Below are 20,250 nucleotides of genomic sequence, written 5' to 3'. Positions count from 1 at the left end.
TCCTGAACTTTCTGTTCTCCTGGACTTTCCCCTAAAAATAAGGTGCTTTTTGAGGACAGAGACTGGCACAGAAAGTTTGGTACAGTAAACAAATATAAAAACAAATAAACATAAAACAAACAACCCCCCCCCCAAAAAAAAACCTGTAGTATGAAGACTTACTTGAAACTAAGGCCCATTTTCTCAACCTCTGTGCTAATCTCCTGAGTTCTTAGAGTTGTTTCTTGTACCTAAATCACTACTGCATGTTTACCCACACCACCTCCATGGAGTCAGAAGATGGGTAGCTTAAGGAAATAGTTCAAAGGGAGAGACTGCTTTTAAAGGGGAAAGAAAGCACGCTTATGTGTGGGAAAACCGCTTTGGCCTTGTAGCTCAACCTTGGCTATATGCAATAAACTCTTCGGAATGGTTTCAGCTGGAGGCCCTTCATTACATGCCCTTGAAGTTTTTTCAACTCTTTGATCTTCACTCCTCTTGGCCTTGCTCCTGCCTGGAACGTCTTTTATCTGAAAGTCCTGCCACTCTTTTCTGTTCAGAGAAAATCTAGGCATCCTTCCAAATCCCCTCCTTCAGATTTAACGTCAATTCCTCTCCCTTTTGTTCTCAATGAACTTTAAAAATAACTGCTATAACATTTACATTATTTTGTTATTTGTGTAAGGATTTGTGAAGCACATTAGACTGTGAGCTCCTTAAGGGCGTGGCCCAGCGCTGATTTTTGGTGGCCGTCTCTGCCACCCTGAGCGGGCTCGCAGCATTCCGGCACTCAGCAGGCGTTTTGACAATCTGTCGAGAAAGCATCCTTATGGAGCGCCGTGGGCGCTGTGGTTCTCTCCCCCGTGGCACCCCTTCAAGTACGGGTCCCAGAACTACTTTTCCCAGTGGCCATCGCACCGAGACCTCCCGAGACTTGCAGAGAAGGTTAGCAAATGATTTCACATCCCAACGCTGCTCAAATGGTGGTGTAGGGCGGGTCTCGCCAGACTCCCAGGTTAGCAGGAACCCATTCTCCAAATTCCAAAGACACCCAAACAAGAAACTTCCCCGTAAATTCTCCATGCTTCCCCAAACCCAATCCCACCCAGTTCCCTTAAGGTGGGCTGCCTGGACCAACAGAAGATAGAGCAGCGAAAAGAACGGGCTGAACAGCCAATCACGTTTCTTTTTGCCCGGAAGGGGCGGATCCCGGGAGCGTCACTGACCGCGCAGCGCGAGATTGGCGGGTCCCGGGCGGTCAGCGGCGGCGGGAATTTTCGGATGTGTTCGCTGCGGCCGGGAGGCAGCGGTTGGGCTGAACCCAACTGGCGGCGTGGGCGGCGGAACCGGGAAGGCGAGTGCGCCGCAGACCCTTGGGCTCCCGCCTGTGGCTTGTAGAGTTGCCGCCTTCTTTCCTCTCCTACTCCCCCGGAGCTGCGGGGAAGCATGGATCGGTACCGGCCACGGCTGCACCCCGCGGCGCAGGGCTCGGCCGCCGGGGTCCCTTATCCCTCCTCCGCCTCGTCCCGCAGCTGCCGGGACAGCAAGATGCCGCGCAGGAAGGGCCCCCAGCACCCTCCGCCGCCCGCAGGCCCCGAGGAGCCTGGAGAGAAACGCCCTAAGTTTGTAAGTTAGGCCTGAAGCTGGGGTGGGGCAGCTCCCACAGGGCCGGTAGGCTGCGGCTCGGTCCCGGGTCCTTCAATGTCATTCAGCTCTGACCTGACTGACAGCGTGGGTGGGCCCACAGGGCCTAACTGGGGGCTACATTTTGTTCTAGATTGTCAGAGCTGCCAATCTCTTCACAGATTTATGACGGCAGGGTCCAATTCTATTTGGATCCTTTGACAAATACCCTGATCAGTGTGTTGCCCCCAATTTTTTAAGGCTGACGTGAGAAGCAGTTCAAATGTCTGAGTATTGACGTCACTATGGACTTTGCTGCATTTTTTTAAGTTAAACTTTTCCTTTCCCCCCCAGCATCTGAGAGTATGAGATATATCAAAGTGAACTTTTAGGTGATAGTATTTCTTTTTCTGCTTAATATTTAAATCCCAAGAATAATTTTTAAAAGTAGATTATGATTTTCCAAGTTGAAACAGCTCGTTTAAAAATTGGCGGGTGATGTGGTCACTGCTAAAGAATGTTTTGTTTAGTTTGGAAAGAAGTCTAAGTATTTGAAACCTGCTGTTCTGGTTGCTTCTCTTACTCACTTCAACAGTCAAAGGAAGTGTCATGATTAGCGCCTTGTAAATCTTTCTGTTGGCATCAACTAGTGAAAGAATAGACAGTGAAGATTGTTTTGTTGTGTGTGTGTAAATAAATCAGAAATTAATCACAGAGAGTGGGTACATTTGGGGTGAGACTAATGGAATTGAAAATTTAATACTAACCCCTCCATTTTACTTAGGAATATGGAAAAACATTTTAGTCATAGGTGAAATTTTACAGCACGGAGTGTGCCTTCTGTGAACAAATGAAAGTTGTTAGGAATGTAAGTCAGGATACACAAATTAAGGGAATAAAGTCTTCTTTATTTATAGTCTTTATAAGAGGAGTGAGTAGCTACATATAGCAATTAAAAATGATAGATGAATAAAACTGAGAGCAGAGCTAAGAGATGTATCAGAATACTGAAAATGAGGGACAGCATGGATTAATTACACAAAATTAAGTATCAACATAGCCATAGGAATGGTGAAATTTCACGGGAGGATCAATTATGTTGTTGATTGTTATCTTGACAGAGCTGAGGAATAAATAAGATAGGGTTAGACTGGCAATGAAAGATTCTATCCCATATGAGAAGAATCCACTGGGCAATGACTTTTCTTCCTTTTACAGTTTATTCTCTGGGTTAATGTTGTCATTCCATTTTGTCTCCGACTTCTGTGCTCCAGAATACATTAAGTGTAATTTTCTGTGACTTATTCCAGCACGGAGGTCATGAAAACAGAACCTAAGATAATATTTAAGTTTAGTTTCCTTGAGAAAAGTATCAGGTGGTGTGAGTTCTAGGGTCTGTGCTGTTTTTCATTTCTTAGGTATGTTGTAAAGATGAAAAAATGTCTGAAGACAACACTTTTAAGCCTTAAATTTAATAAACACATCTAAAGTACTGTGTGTGTTTTTAGATAGGGGTCTGATTTGAATCAAAACTTTAAATTAATTTAGAAGTAATTTGGATTCTTTGTAATCGCAAACTAATTTAGATTCTTGCTTACATGGTAATTTCTTGGTATTTTACATTTCACTAATTTTGTTATCGGCTATGTCTAATCTATTTAACTTGTGAATATGTGCGTTATCAATTATTTTTTATTTCTGTAAGTTCCATTTGCTTCTTTTTCAAATCTGCCTGGTTACTGTATTCCTGACATTCCTTGTTTCTTATTCTTTTATTTCTTTAGACAATTCCTACTTTACTCTTCTTATTCTTTATTTGGCAGTTCTGGTATGTGCATCTTTGAACCGTCTGACATTGACTTGCACCCATGGTAGCTTGGTCTCTCCCTTTGCGCTTGTTAAACTTTGTATTTCAATAATTGCAAATTCAGTAATTTCATTGCTTTGTCTTAACCTGTCTTCTAGGAGGCCTAACCGGGGAGGCTTTTCTCTGGAGATGATCTGAGTCTGTTTCCACCAGGAGCCTGGGGGTGCCACCTCCCTATTGAACTGGACTCTTAGAGGGCCCGGGGTTCCAGGCTCAGCTCTAACTCTGTCCTGGCCTAGGCTCAGTATCCCAATCTCAAGGTTACCTTCTGAGCAGCCCTTCCCAGTCTGCCCACTTCTCACTGTTCTCAGTCCCACTCCAGTAACACTTGTTAATGGGTTGTAGGGTGATCTTTGGAGACCACCTCTTCCTCACGAGATCTCTGCAATGCCTCAAAAAATGATTGTTCAGTTGTTCAGTCTGCTGTACTGCCAGACATCAAGTTGCTTCTTGGCTTTCTCTTGATTTGGGATGAAGTGATGCTAGCTAGCCTGAATCTCTTCAGGTCACCTAGTCATCAGGTCATGTAGTTGCCTGGGGCAGCTGCTTTTGACTGGAACAAGTAATGAGGGTTGGTGATGGGACAGGAGTAGGGATAATGTAGGTGCTTGGTGTTTACAACCACAAAACTACAAACTGGTAGTGGAACTCAGGGCTAACCTGGCCGCTGGCTCCTGTCTTAGTGTAAGAAGGTAGGAGCTCTGGTCCCCACTGAAATCCTGTTTTACTTTGAACCTGGATAAAGCAGACAAACAAATCCTTGTTTTCCACTGCATGTTTGGTTGTGGGCCTCAAGTTACTTCTGAATTGTGTATAAACATCTCTAGCATAGAACTTCTCCCCATAGATGTGTGTAAATAGTAGAAGTCTGTCTATTATAAATGTAGAATAGTTTGGCTGCGTAATGAATCAACTTTTGGGCTGCTTGCGAACTAACCAACTTGGTTTCAGCAGAGAATATGGCAAGCAGTGTGCGTGTATTAATGTACTGGGATAGTTACTGGGAGATGGCTTGCAACCAGTGGAGGCTGGAAGGACAATGCAAGAACCTGGGTGAAGACTGTGAAGGTGAATAGAATTCAGTAGGATCATTAAACTTGTACCTGCCCTAGGTCACAGCATCAGTACCTGGACCCGAGTCCTATTTCCCTTCTAGAACAAAACAAAACAGTTTCTTACTCGTCGTGGAAAGCCTGTCAGTGATTCTGGGCATTGCATTCTTACCTCCCACTATTAGAAACACACAGTACGCACAGTGCTGGCCACCAGATCCAGAGTGAGAGCAGGACGTGTGGCTTCTGGAGAAGTTTCCGTCTCTAGGATGTGTGCCAGCCCTTTGAAAGGGGGCCAGTAAATTCCATGATCCAGGCTGGAAAAGTAGCTCTTCTTTGTCAATTAGGAATATCCTTTAAGTTCTCACAGACTTTAGTGTAAATCTGGCATCTATCTAATCATGGTTTCCATTGTATAGATTGTTATTGTCCAGTTATGTCATTACAGTACCATCAGTTTTGGTTGTGAGAGGTTTTTCACCATGTCCATTAATACCTGTATGTCTACTGTGTTTGGTCATTGTTAGCAATCACAGTTAACCTTAGTGAGCCGAGCACTGTTCTAGGTGCTTCATGACTTTCAAGTGCTTTAATCCTTATAACAACCCTATGAGGTAGATAGTATTAACTAGCCTTGTTTGCTAGAAGGGGAAACTGAGGTACAGAGGTTAAATTGCCTTTGGTTGCACAGCTGCCAGTGGGTGAGACTGGGATTTGAACCTAGGCAAGCTGGCTTCAGAGTACACATCCTTAGTCACTATCCTGTATTACTCTCCCATGCTAGTGGGAGTTTTACTTTTACTGCGTTACTGCTTCTTTTTTCATTCAGGAACCATTAACAATAGTTAGTAGTGCCTTTAATGAATATAGAATTGGTGATTTCCTGATTATAGGCAGATTGTGAGGTGGAAAGAGGTATTAGGTTGGAGAACTTTTGCTTATTGTACTGGGAACTTGAGAGTTGACATCGGAGTGGGCTTGGTGAGAATAGTGCCCGCTCGCCTTATTTCCTTGGGCTTATTTGGAGGCAGGTGTGGTAGGCTGAATAATGATCCCCCAAAGTTATTCACGTCTTAACATTCCCGTTAATTCCTGGAACCTGTGAATGTTACCTTATGACAAAAAAAAAAAAAAAAAAAGGACATTGCAGGCATGATTAAGTTAAGTTTTTAAAAATGGGGATATTTTCCTGGATTATCAGGGTGGACCCTAAATGCAAACACACTTCCTTATGAGAAGGGGGCAGAGGAAGATTTGACTACAGAAAGGGAGAAGGTGAGGTGACTACAAGGCAGAGAGTGGGGATGCAGCCACATGCTGAAGAATGCTGGCAGCCGTCAGAAACTGGAAGAGGCAAGGAACCCTTCTCCCATATCGGGAGATCGGCCCTGCTGACACCTTGATTTGAGCCCAGTTGAACACATTTCTGCTGTTTTAAGCCATCAGGTTTGTGGTAATTTGTTACGACAGCCACAGGAAACTAACAGCAGTTATGAGGATGACCACATTGAAAGTTTTGGTTTCACAGTTTGTAAATGTATGTTTTAGGAGAACCATCAGATTCATTTAAATCTCTTCCTGTGGTATCGTTTATTTTGGAAGATTTGTGATTTGAGCGAATATTAGATAACCACAGTTTGGTTTCCTGGAATAATGACTAGAACCTTCATTCATCTTGCTGTGCTGTATCATTATAAAGCAACTATGATAATGATACAGGTGATTTCTGTGTGCTCTTTTTGAATTTATTTCTTCATTGAGTCCTCAGCTAAAGTGATGCTCTCAGTTGTCCTAGAGTTACACTGTCAAGAATTGGAGATGGTGTTCTTAGTTGAAGGCTTTAGGCACCTGAGTTTTATTCATGTCAAAATTCCACCTAACCTAGCAGGCACTGAAACCTTCATAAGGTAAAAATCACTTTATTCAGTCCAGTCTTCTGAGTATAGTCGTCCTTCGGTATCCACGGGAGGTTGACTCCAGGACCCTCCTTGGATACTAAAATCCATGGATGCTCAAGTCCCCTACATAAAATGCCATAGTGTTTGCATATAACCTATGCACATTCTCCAGTAAATCATTTCTAGATTACTTATAATACCTAATACAATGTAAATGCTATGTGTATAGTTGTAAATACAATGTAAATGCTATGTAAATAGTTGCTAGTGTGTGGCAAATTCAAGTTTTGCTTTTTGGAACTGTCTGGAACTTTTTTTCCCCCAATATTTTTGATCTGTGTTTGGTTGACTAGTCAGATTCAGAACCTGTGGATACAGAGCGTTGAATGTAAATTGCCCTGAATCATCCCAGACTTTCTTTTCTTCTATCCTTCTAATAGGAAAAATAAGTTTACTTTTGTTTGTTAACAGATGATTTATCAAGAGAACAAAATATATCAAGTGGCTTTTGGGGAGTATATTTAGCTGCTGATAATAGATAATATATGGTATTTATTACTTCTGGATCACTCTGGATCTTTTCTTTGTGAGTAAAAAGGGGTGGGAGCAGGGATAATTGTCTTAGATTTAGAGCAAGGCTTAATTGCTTTTTTCAAAGACTTGGGTCTTTAATTATGAAGAAGCAAACTGACATACATTTATTGCACTGTGAAACCTTGCATCTCATCTAGTCTGTCTTGTAACAATTGCTTCTGAACAGATGTTACCTGAAATACCTTTGCGCAGTTGGTAGAATGCTAAAATTTGTCATGCTTTTATTATTGTTGTCTTAAATTAACTCTACTTTATGGCATAACTTTATTGCTGTGTCCTAGAATCTTTATATATTTATTGCCTTATAGATTGGATTTAAAATTGGCTTTTTACATAGAATGTAAATTAACCTGTGTATAACTTGTTTATGCTTGCAGAATAATACAAGAAAAAACTGCTATGTATTACACTAACGTAATTGTCTTTAACTCAGCACATAGTATCCTCCAAACTAGGAATGAAATGAATGCTACAGAATATGCTTACTATCACACTCTGCTTGTTTATCCCAGAAACTAATTTGACTTTTAGATCTATAAAATATAGATTAAGCATAACCTTTTACTTCATGAGATATTAAGGATCAAAGCATGAGCTTTCTTTGAACAGGATCTACAAAGGTAACTTTCTCTCAATAGCAGCAGGGTGGCATTGAAATACCTTACCATTGGGAGTAATTTTCTCAAATAGCAAATCACATAATCATTATTAACTTAAGGGAGAATTTAAGAGTTTCAGTAAGTTAAGTTTTGGTGCTGGAGTATTCAAGTTTCTATCTAATTAATGAAAAGTACTCGGAAATGCTTTGCCATAGATTTTATTCTTCAGAAGACCCACTGCCAACCTTTCTCACAGTTTTTTGTAGAAGAGGCATTATGAATAATGTTTATGAGCAGTGACTTGTACCATTTTTAGGTATGTCACATATTAGCTGTGTGAACTCGGGTGAGTTCTTTAGCCTCTCTCTGTGCCTGTTTCCTCATGTGTAAAATGGGGTTGTTGGGAAGATTAAACGTTAATGTGATGGGCCGAGAACAGGACCTGTAACAGCACTGTAACCTCTAAATGTTTACCATATATAGGTTTGTTGTTGTCATCATCAGTAGTAGTAGTAGTAGTAGTACAGTTTCGGTCTGGATTTTAGGGCATTGGGGATGTTACACTGGATATTTGAGTAACTTTCTTACACTGGGAAATCTTAATTGGAGCAGACTTTTTCCTCATATTGAGGCGGAGGCATTCTGTTCCCAGGTCTTATCCTGGCAGCTCAGGTGACATGTGCATTGATGCAGACTTCTGATTCTTTTTTTTTTTTTTTTTTTTAATTTTTGGTATACGCGGGCCTCGTGGCCTCTCCCGTTGCGGCGCACAGGCTCCGAACGCTCAGGCTCAGCGGCCATGGCTCACGGGCCCAGCCGCTCCGCGGCATGTGGGATCTAACCGGACCGGAGCACGAACCCGTAGCCCCTGCATCGGCAGGCGGACTCTCAACCATTGCACCACCAGGGAAGCCCCAGACTTCTGATTCTTATGGCTGAAAGGTCAGAGCAAGTTTCTGAAGCTTTCTGAGGGGTATGTTCTTATTTGTAAAACAAGTTTTATGCGACTATGAAACTTAGGTACCAACGAAACTTACAAAAAGAAACTTGCAAAGGAAATGACCTGAAACTTAGGAAAAAAAATTCTTGTGGTACTCCATTGTGGATTGAATGATAGTAAAAATAATGTTACTTATATATGTATAGATATAAAACCAAGTATAACTCTTTATGCTTATGGCTCTTTTACAAAACAGATTTACATATAAAATCCAAAATAAAACTATAAAACCCATAAAATTTAAATTAACAACATTAATATGACTGATAATTATTTTTGTTGAAATTAAGTCATCACTGTTGGATTTAATAGTGGAAAGATATGTGTGTGGTTTGCTGTTTTCCTTTTTGTCAACTTGACTCTTGGATAGAAATGGAATTCCAGAGATGAGGAGGCTAAGCACAGACTGATGGATCCAGAGATCTGGCTCCACACTGTTGGTGGAGGCCTGTTATCTAACATCCCTGTTTTTTTCAAAAGGTCTGGACTTGAGGTTCTGGGTGAAGTAATGAACTTTTATGATAAAAAGAAAAGAGCCATATGTAAATTTTTTTTTTTTTTTTTTTTTAGTAAATTATATGAAACTGTTGAAAAAGAGCAGAAAGAATTGGAGCCAAGACCACCAGCCTCTATATTCATTTTTCTCTTGAAATTTACCTTTCCATAGCTTTGAGTATATCGTTCCTTGAATAGTGTCATTTTGGAATTATTAGAGCTTTTCGAAACTGAATTCTTCTTAAGTGCAGGAGCTTGTGAACCGTACGTGGCATGATGTCCATGTTGTTGGTCCTGCTGATACCATATTGGTAGAGCACACAGATGCAGGCATGGTCACCAAAAGTGCCTGATGGAACGTGGTTCTAGAGGGGTCATTCAGATTGTACAGAACGTGCTTGCTTTATTTCTTTTATTTCTAATGTTTAATATAATCTTGGAAAAATACAAAGTTTCAAAAGTCTGATAGAATTGGAGAGTCTGTGGAAGGGCCCTGCAGACCTCAGTTTGAGGAACCTGGAGATGACTTAAGACAAGACGTTAGGAGAGTCCTTGAACAGGCAAAGGTTTTGCACCTTTGTTTAGCGAAAAGTGATTAGTAAGTGTTTATCAGTAGTGAAGGATGCATACAATGTGCTTTAAAACAGTTTACCTCTAAGTGCTTTTCTAAGGGTCAACATTTCCCTTGCAATCTTTAAACAATATACTTTATCATACAAAAGAGGTATAGAACACCACGTAACTGCTCACCAGTAAGCTTCAGAAATGAAACATCATAAATTCTATTGAAATGTTCATTTCTTCCCTTTCTATTTATATCTCCTTATAATATTTACTCTTCATTTCTTTGAAGTAAGGGCTTACAGGATTTAAATTTTTAAAAAATTTTGATTAGTATTTTTGTTGTTGTTGTGGGGGTTCCAATTTATCTCTCTCTCTTTTCCCTGAAAATAGATCCATGAATGGAATTAATACCTAATAACTTTCTAATCCCTCCATCTTTGAGCATCATAGCCCATCTTAAATACCAGAAAAAAAGGGGGCACTGGGATTTAATGTATCAAGCATGTACTAAGAGCATCCTGTGCGCTGAGGGCCTTGGGGTATACCCAGGTAGCTGTGGTCCACGTCAAACCTTCATGGATTAAAGATGTCTAAATAACCTGCTCAAAGCTCTCCAAGGAAATTATTGCTAATTCTTGGTCATTCTAGATGTTAAAAGAAAAAAAAAAGTATATGCCTTTTTTGGGGTTAAGGTGTAGAATTTCTTGAAACTCTCAGTAAGATACATGGATTAATCTAATTGTCAGATCTGTAATGTTACATTTCTTTAGCTAATTTTATTGTCAGGTGTCTTCCCAAGATGCGGGGGAGTTTATCCTGTAATTGCTGCATTTTCCCAAGGCAGGCTGTTTATTTGGGTGTCATAAAAATGAAACTTTGTAACATTCATTTCTTAACCAGGATTTACAAATTGGTGACATTGATTATGGACTGTACTGTAGTATTAAACTGTTTTTGTTTATCAAAACATTGGTTAGAATGCAATTCATAAAGACAATTACAATTCATTTCTAATGAAAAATTGACAGCCCGAGAAATGAACATGAAGAATAGAATGCACATAATCTACATTCAGAAACTCAGTATGACAGTTTCATTTCTTTATAAAAGGTGATGGTCTTCATTAAAGCCATGTTCTAACTGCACTCATCCTATCTTCTCAGGGTATCATTTTGCTCTTATTGATATGTTATCTCGAGCCTGCTTTCAGTTGCTGTATGCATATGTTTGTAAGCTTTTGGAAGTCACTTTCTCTCATGGTGGTGCCTGATCTAGGCTTGAGCTTATGATGTGAACACTTGGCTAATTGAAAATCTATGCAAAACTACTCTTGTAACCTTACACCACGTGGTTCATTAATCTATTCATGATTACTTTTAATTTAAATAATATTGATATACCCTAAATGTCTATTTTCTTTTTATAAAAGATTGCAGTGGTGGTGGGTGAGGGCATGTAAAGACTACCAGAAACATCTGGGTCATTGGAGAACTGAGCCTGCCGACTCAAGCTCCTCCAGGGGCCTGGCAGTGTGGCTTTAGAACACCCCCTCCAACCCTCCAACCACTGTGATAAAGAGGGCTTGGGCTGGATTCAAATATGGCTGTATGTCCTTGGGCAAATTAACTTCTGTGCCTCAGTTATCCTATCTATAAAATGGAATAGATAATCGTAGTATTGTGATGATTAGTTGAGGTAATGCATGTTACAATAGCTTGGGCACAGAGCCTAACAGTTAATACGTGACAGCTGTTATTCCAGATCTTTCTGGATTTACCATGTGCTTGGGGCCCGATAAACCTGTTGTAAGTTGCAAATATAATAAGTCAAAAATGCGTGGAATATGCCTAACTTACTGAACATTATAGCTTAGCCTAGGCTACTTTAAACGTGCTTGGAAAACTTAACATTGGCCTATGGTCAAGCAAACTCATCTAACACAAAGCCTATTTTATAATAAAGTGTTGACTATCTCATGTATTGAATACTGTACTGAAAGTGAAAAACAGACTGGTTGTGTGGGTCCAGAGTGATTGTTTCACATGGCTGATGGGAGCTGCGGCTGCTGTCCGCCCAGCATCATGAGGGAGTATCCTACCGCCTATCTATCACTAGCCTAGGAGAGGATCAAAAATTAAAATTTGAAGTACAGTTTCTGTTGAATGAGTATAGTTTTCACATCATCGTAAAGTTGCAACTTTGTAAGTGGGAGACTGTAGTTTTATTCTTTTGGTTCCTGAACCCCAAAATAGGGGAGATTCCACCTCTGTAGTGTTGAATTCTCTCAGGCTGGTCATCTTGAAGGGCATGTGACATGATCTCAGTTATTGACAGCATTTTGACCTTTCTTCTGCTTCCCCCCACCCCCCTTCCTCTGTTCCTGCTGGACACCTGCATTGTGTCCAGGGACCTGACCTTAATTCCAGTGGGGAACATGCCAAGAGGCTTGGTCCCTGGACATATATCCCCTCCTTTCTGTTTCATCTAGACCTCCATCCCCTTGACCTTGCCTCTCTTTCTTTCTCTGTCAGCCTCCTGCTGACAACATTTGCTCTACACTAAACCCACACCCTATGAAAGTAACCCAGGGTTTCCTTTTGAACTAGGATGCCTTCACGTTCCTCGCCTCCTCAAACCTGCCATAAGGTAGAATATAAATAAATAAAGCAGCTCTGGCCTTCTTGTCCACTTGCCTCCTCTCTCCAAGCCTGGAACAACCTGATAGGCTTCTCTGTGGCTGACCCGTGCTGCTGCATCCTGGTGGAAACCCCTCCAGCTCTGTGAACTGACGCCCTTAGACATCAGGAATCTACAGACTCACTGATTAGCGGGGTCTTCAGAGTTGTTGATCACAGTCATCATCATGATAGCTATGCTTATTCAGCTCTCTTGGTGGGCTGGGCACTCTTTTAGTCACTTAATCCTAACACAATGCTTTGAAGTAGGTACTCTCACCATCCTTGTGTTACACTTGATGGAACTGAGGCAGGGAGAGAGGTTTGGGGATGGTCCTGAGGTGCTGCAGCTGGGAACAGGGAATGATGGATGTGAACGCAGCCAGGCTGGGCCAGAGCCCTGGCTTTGAACTGGCTTTTTGGGTACGTCCTTTTTTATTTCTCTCAGCATCTGTGCTGAGACTGTATGTATTCACTCTTTTTACCTTCTCTATGGGCCTGATTCCTTTTTGTTGTAAATAGTTTTTTAAATTGAAAAAGTAATGTATGAAACTCTTAAAAAGCCCAACAGTGTAAGAGTTCAGAGTGAAATTCACTAAGACTCCCTTATATCCCAGACCACCAGTTCAGATTTTCCCCATGCAGAGGCAATGATGACTTTTATTATTTTCTTTTGGATCTTTTAATGATATTCTCTCTGTGTGTGAAGCTCCCACTTGGTACTGCACAGTAACATGCCACAGCATTTGCTGAAATGATCTTAGAGATGGTTTCTCCTGACTCCTCACACTCACCTTGACACCTTCTTCAGAGAGAAAATAGAGGCCGTACTGCTTAAACTGGCTCAATTTCCTGCTATTGCTGCTGTAATCTTCTATATCTGCAACTCTTCATCCTTTCTCTTCCAATATCCACAGAAAAAGTGTCTGTTTTTCTATTCATGGTTAATCCCTTTGCCACTGATCTTGACCCAGTCCCATTCCATGAAGCTGTTTCACTCTTCACAGGCTCCATCCTGTAAGAATGCTCAGATATCTTCCATTCTGAAAGAAAAAGCAGAAGCAAAAGCAAACAACCTCCCTCTCCAACTTTCCCATGACCCTGTGACCCGCTCAATACCATGCTGTTTCCTTCCCTTATAGCCAAATTCTGTAAATTAGCTGTTTTCATTTATTCTGTAAATATTTGAATGGCCTTTAATACCAAGCATAGCACAGGTGGGTACAGTTTGGTTCTTGAATTCAAGAGGCTCCCATTCAGTCTGGCATGGAGAATAGTGGTACAGACCAAGTGTGTGGTATTACCAGGGAGGCCATATTGTGTAATTTTAAAGAACTCGGGCCCTGAAGTTAACCTGGGTTTAAGTCCTGACTCTGAAATTGGTAGCTGTGTGACCTTGGGAAATTACTTTTGTTGTTGTTTGTTTCTTCATTTATGATGTGGGAACAGTAGTACCTGTATTATAGGTTAGACATGATGTTTCAATGTGTTATAATGGGGGTTAACATGTAAGTACTAAATAGCTCTTAGCTTGTTGCTGTTGTCATGATGGCATCGGCCAAGGGTAGAGTGCGCTCATAAGGGAGGGATTCAGACACCTCCCGTAGGCTCCTCAACCTGTCTTTGCTTCTGTCATTCCACTGAAATTGCTTTGGCAGATCAACAACTGCCAACCCAGTGGCCAATTTTCAAGCTTCGTCTTACTAGACTTCAAGGTATTAGCACTGATCCCTCACTTCTTCAAACCTTTGCTGTAACTTATTCTTCTCTTCTAATCTTTACTCATCCCTCTTCCTACCCCCTTAGTGTTCCCAAGTACTATCTCTTTGATCTTTTTACTTTTTTTACTTGATACCTCCTTCCAGCATGAGCTCATTCATTTCATTAGCTTTTACTACCACCTAGATCAGTGCTGTTAAATACAACTTTCTGTGATGATGGAAATGTTCTGTTCTACTCTGTCCGATTTGATATTCACTAGTCATATGTGGCTAATACTACCAAAGGGCTGACTTTTAAATCTGAATTAACTTTTGAAATAGCCATCTGTGGCTAGTGGCTAATGCTAGACTTTGGCCCACATTCATGTTTAAATGGACTGCCTGTGGCCTCAGGCACAGGCCATCTACAGGTCAGACTGCCTTCCAATGATGTGACAGTTTATTCCTGCTGGATAACTTGTACATCTTGTCCAGGCAAAGATGATACACTTTCTTAGCCTCTGAAGCTACCCTCAATGATGGGTTTATGAGCAAAATGACATCAACAATGACAGAAACAGGAATGGGATCACACCTGTTAGAATGGCTGTCATCAAGAAGAGAGAACAAGTGTTGGTGAGAATGTGGAGAAAAGGCAACCCTTGTGCGCTGTTGGTGGGAATATAAACTGGTTCAGCCACTATGGAAAACAGTATGGAGGTTTTCCAGAAATTAAAAATAGAACTATCATATGACTCATCAATCCTAGTTCTGGGTATATATCCAAAGGAAACAAAAACTGGACCTCAAAAAGGTACCTGGACTCCCATGTTTATTGCAGTATTATTCACAATAGCCAAGATATGGAAGCAACCTAAGGGTCCATCAACAGTTGAATGGATAAAGAAGATGTGGTATATATATATACACACACACACAATAGAATGTTTATTCACCTGTGAGAAAGAAGGACATTCTGCCATTTGTGACAACATGGTTGGACCTTGAGGGCGTTATGCTAAGTGAGATAAGCCAGAGGGGGAAAGACAAATACTATATGATATTGCCTATATGTGGAATCTGAAAAAGAAGGGTGGGGGAATGTGTTAAGGGAGATAAATTTTGGGGAGATGAGTTAAAGGGTATAAACTTAAAATTAGAAGATAAGTTCTGGGGATCTAATATACAGCATAGTGATTATAGTCAACCATACTGTATCATAAACTTCAGAGTTGCTAAGAGACTAGATCTTGTGTTCCCCACACAGAAAAGAAGTGGTAATTATGTGAAGTGATAGAGGTGGTTAGCTAAAGCTACTGTGGCAATCATATTGCAAAATATAAATGTATCAGATCAACACATTGTATGCCTTTAACTTACACAATGTTATATGTAAGTTATACCTGCAGTCCTTGGTCATTTGCAATAGGTTATTAGGATCACTGGGGGCCTTCCTGTGCCTGTGGCTGTCAGCTGCTGACTTCCCCATAACCCTTGTTGACTCGTTTTATTAGTGTGCTTGAATTGTGCGATGATCAATATGAAATGTGAAATTATGAATATGAATCAATATGAGACTATGTGCTTTCAGAAGTCCTTTACAAATATACTTGGGTTATTACTAGAGAGTCATCGCTGAAGTCTCCTTGGTGTTGTTGCAAGATTGCCAAGGGCAGTTTAGGCTGTAGTTGCTTGAGCCTGCAGCTTGACTACAGAAATTGGTGTGTTCAAAACCTAAGTTGTGACATAGAATTTTATGTGTTGGAATTTCACTATGTCATCATGTGACATAGTGTAAGTTTGATACAGTATTGGACTGCTCTGTATGTAACCCCATTCAAGGATTTCTCTCTCCAAATTCCCCAAATTTCTTTGGATGAGAAGTGCAATGAAAAGTATTAAGGTGAGGAACGCATGTATTTCTGTGTGTGTAGCACTGGCACGATGGTTACTTATGTTATATTATTTTTTGAATCACTGAAAAGGGAAAATAAGTGACCCAGGTTATTTATTTTTTCCTCTAGAACCTATTGAATTGTAAACTCCTTCAGGGCAGGTGCTGTGTTTTATAGTTCTTTATATACCAGGCCGGGCATGATGTTTTGTTAGCTTAGATGCTCAATAATGATATCTGGCTTGGTTAGTATTTCTAAATGAGATGTAAAACAACCACATTTTATGTATAGTACTGGGACTGCATGTAAGAGCTGGAATTGTGCTCTTTTTCCTCCTTTTTCAGATATTAAATTTGTAAATATGCAATCATCTTTTTTACTCATTTTAAGTGACAAACCAATTTAGAGGGTAGTAATAAAAAGTAGTAATCAAATTATGCAGGAAAACTTAGTGGTGATTTAATTATTTAAAAAAGAGTTTAAACTTATCAATAATTTAAAAATTAAATTTTATTTATCTAGCTTTTGCCCTGTAACTAATTTCTGACAAGTATGTGTGTGTTTTTTTGAATGAGATTTTGTAATGTGGATATTTTTGTGGCTTATGTTTAGTCTGATTTGGAAGGACATGGTGTATAAGGCTTGTGGCATGTACTAACGCTTAAATTATACAAATAAAAATATAAAAACTATTGATTACATTTCTATTTTACACTTAAGCAACTTTAAAAAAAATAAAGGGGGAAACTCCCTAGCAAAACATATTTTTGTGTTAGTCAGTTTTCAGAAATTACAATCCCCTCAGCTTCTTATCACCCTCAACTTTTAAAATGAGACTTTGTACTCAGTGTTATAACACTTAATAACCGTCCAATTGGAATTATACTTATCTTTCTCTTTATTTATTTATTTTATTTAATTTATTTTTTTGGGCTATGTTGGGTCTTCACTGCTGCACGTGGTGAGTGGGGGCTACTCTTCGTTGCAGTGAGTGGGCTTCTCATTGTGGTGGCTTCTCGTTGCGGAGCATGGGCTCTAGGTGCGTAGGCTTCAGTAGTTGTGGGATGTGGGCTCAGGAGTTGTGGCTCGTGGGCTATAGAGCACAGGCTCAGTAGTTGTGGCTCCGGGCTTAGTTGCTCTGTGGCATGTGGCATCTTCCCGGATCAGGGCTTGAACCTGTGTCCCCTGCATTGGCAGGTGGCTTCTTAACCACTGCGCCACCAGGGAAACCCTATGCTTATCTTTCTTGTTAAGATTTCATTTCCAATTCCTTTGCCTCATAAACAACTCAGCAACTGCTTCATTTCTACTGTAAGTCTTCCTCCCTGGGTTTGAAGCAGCTGCTGTCCCACGGAGCGGCGAGGGAAGGGAAGGGAAGGAAAGGGAAGGGAAGGAAATTGAGCCTGGGTTTGGGGTCACAGTGACCAAGGTTCCATTCCCAGCCTGGCCACTCATCCGCTCTGGCAGATCACTTTTGTGACACTCAACTTAGTGATCGGTAAGATGGGATAATGGCTGATTTATAGGATTGTTGGGTGTATTAGTAACTATGGTAATGCTCAGTAGGTGATGGTGGAAATGGTGATGAGGTGGGCTATAACATATGGGTACCTAGGGATCCATTTTGCAGTCTTGGGTTCTGTCTCAGTCATGGCCTCTTTTGGCTTAAAGGAACTTAACAATACCTAGTTTAAGCTTAGAAAGGGCGGTTGTAAAGATGCACAGGGCTATCTCCTGGGATCAAGCACAGTGAGTTTAGCTGCCTCACTTGGATTGGAGCTGAGAACTGAAAACGGGCAGCTTGTCTCATTCCCTTTTCTGGGATCATACATTTTTGTGGTGCTTCTTACCAGGCATTGCTCCACTATTGTACCTCTGCATTGTATCACTTCTGCTACCTTGATTTTCACACAGCCAAGCCCAGAGCCTCACAGTTCCAGGTATACATATATGTTCTTGGTCCTGATTCTCATTTCTGAATCCCAGGTCCACATTTCTGGGATACTGAGGATTTAATTGGCTTTGCTTGGATTTAAGTGTTGAGCTCTGCTCACCTCAGCTGTGGCAGGGCTGGCTCACAAAGAACGATGAAGATTGCTGGTCCCACCCCTATGACATAGAGAAGGGATTGTGTGCACGAGACAGATAAACCCAACAGGTGTCTGCCATATCTGCACATGTGGGACTTTGGTGATGCTAGGCACTAGAAGACCGAGCTTGCCCAATTTAGTTGTTTCTAACCCTGGCTGTATATTAGAGTCACCTTGGGGTAGCTTAAGTACTTATGGCAGGCCCTATCTTTGGGTATTCTGATTCAGTTGGTTTGGGATATTACTCAGGTATTTGTATTAGGAAAATAAAACAAAAACTCTTCAGGTGATTCTCATATTCAGATTGAAAAACCACTGGCCTAAATGTTCCCTGCGCTGTGGTATGTCTAGGAGTTCAAAGATAAGGGAAACAAGGTCCCTGACACTTAAAAAAAAGGAAAGAAGAAAAAAAAGACAAACCCACAAACTGCAAGACAGTGAGTGATCAATGACCCAAAGGAATTTTTTTTTTATATACACAGAACATTTTTATTACAGGATAAGGATATAGCACAGCAATAGCAGAAGGGTATGCAGCGAAAGGGGTCTGGGGATCTCAGGCATAGGCTGACACACAGGACACGTGCTGTCTGCAGGTCTTGAACCACCACCAGCATACATGCAAAGCATTTTGGTACCAGGATGCCCCAAGTCTGTTCATGCTGGGGGTCTCTTACCTACATGACCAGCTTCCCCATCACCACCTGAAAGGAATAAGAGGGACTCAGTGGGTCAAACTCCTTTTTTTTTGTAAGTCAACTATTTTATTTATTTATTTATGTTATTTTTGGCTGCGTTGGATCTTCGTTGCTGCACGTGGGCTTTCTCTAGTTGTGGCCAGCGCGGGCTTCTCATTGCGGTGGCTTCTCTTGTTGTGGAGCACGGGCTCCAGAGTGCAGGCTCAGTAGTTGTGGCGCACGGGCTCAGTTACTCCGCGGGAAGATCGTGTGGGATCTTCCCGGGCCAGGGCCAAGGAACTATAAACAAAAGGGCTATGGGCGACGGAGGTGGGATCTTCATTTCTTGATGATACTGGAGGTTCACCCACCCTTACTGTAAATTTATATGTGCAATACCTACTCAGTCTGTTTTCTTCCCTCACATTGTATTCTCCCCTTTAGCTGTCAGTTTCCTGAGGCCCAGGCAACATGCTGGCTGTAGGGATGGTGCTGGGAAACTGCCACTGCTTGGAGTTCTCAGCCCCAGAGAAAAATCACAGCATGTGAGAGGCCCCAGCAGCTGAAAGGAGGGTGGTCCAATACAACTGACACCCAGCAAAGCAGAGCTGCTGGCAAAGTGGATTCAACTGTTATTTACTAGTTAAGTTGATTACTTATAACATGTTTTTATACCTAAACATTTGTGACTGTTCTGTTAGAAGAATAAAAGCCCATGTCCTTAAGATGGCCTGGGATGGATCTGCCCCTCCTTCCTCTTTGATTTGTTTCGTGTTGCTGTTGCCATGCGGGCTCCCTCCTTCCCTGAACCCTTTCCTAATGGCCTTTGTTCTCGCTGCTCTTTTATCTGAAACACTTTCCCTGATTCCTTAGTCCACTCCAGTCTGCTCAGATGCCACCTTCCCATTCAGACTTATGCCTACCCCAATTCCCACGTTTAAAATTGCAACGCTGCTTTCTGGGCCTGCCTTACTTTGTGCTAATTTTCATTTTTAGCAGAGCTCTCATCACCTTCTAACATCCTCTATAACTTATTAATGTGTTTGTTGTCTGTTCCCCAATAGAAGGTAAGCTTCTTTAGGACAGGAATCTTTGTTTTATTTACTGATGGTTCCCTTGTCAATAACATAGAAACGTTTAATAAATATTTGTTGAATGAATGAATGTTTTAGGAATCTCTCATTGTGTAAGAAGGACAAATTCTGTACTACCAGTTTTACCTAAATCATGGCTAAAACTTAATTTGACTTTAGTTTTAGATCATTGCTATAATGTTTCCATGTTCATTAGCAAGTATTTACGCACATATGATTAACAATGCTGCCTTTTCTTCCTGTCAGCATTAAATACCTCTGTTATGGTGCTTATCCCACTGTCTTGCATTTTGGTTATTCGGCTACTCGTTTTGCTGCTCCTTTGGTTGTAAGCTCATAAGGGCAGGGACTGGGTCCTCTTTATATATATATATATATCTATATATATCTATATATCTATATCTATCTATCTATCTATCTATCTATATATATATATATATATACTTTT

General features: G+C 41.0%; 1 protein-coding gene across 1 annotated transcript in view; it reads left to right on the top strand.

Moving 5' to 3' along the window:
- Positions 1–1,229: 1,229 nt before the first annotated feature.
- DIAPH3 (diaphanous related formin 3) overlaps positions 1,230–20,250 on the top strand; it is a 542,576-nt gene continuing 523,555 nt past the window's right edge. The window contains exon 1 of the mRNA XM_082601893.1: positions 1,230–1,605. Coding sequence (XP_082458019.1) covers positions 1,426–1,605 — 180 coding nt within the window. The 5' untranslated portion in view covers positions 1,230–1,425. The remainder of the gene's footprint in view (positions 1,606–20,250) is intronic.

The sequence above is a fragment of the Mesoplodon mirus genome, assembly GCF_964341445.2.
Source record: "Mesoplodon mirus genome assembly, chromosome: 17".
NCBI lineage: Eukaryota > Metazoa > Chordata > Mammalia > Artiodactyla > Ziphiidae > Mesoplodon > Mesoplodon mirus.
The sequence above is the reverse complement of the archived record's forward strand: the minus strand, read 5'-3'. Positions and strand labels throughout refer to the sequence as shown.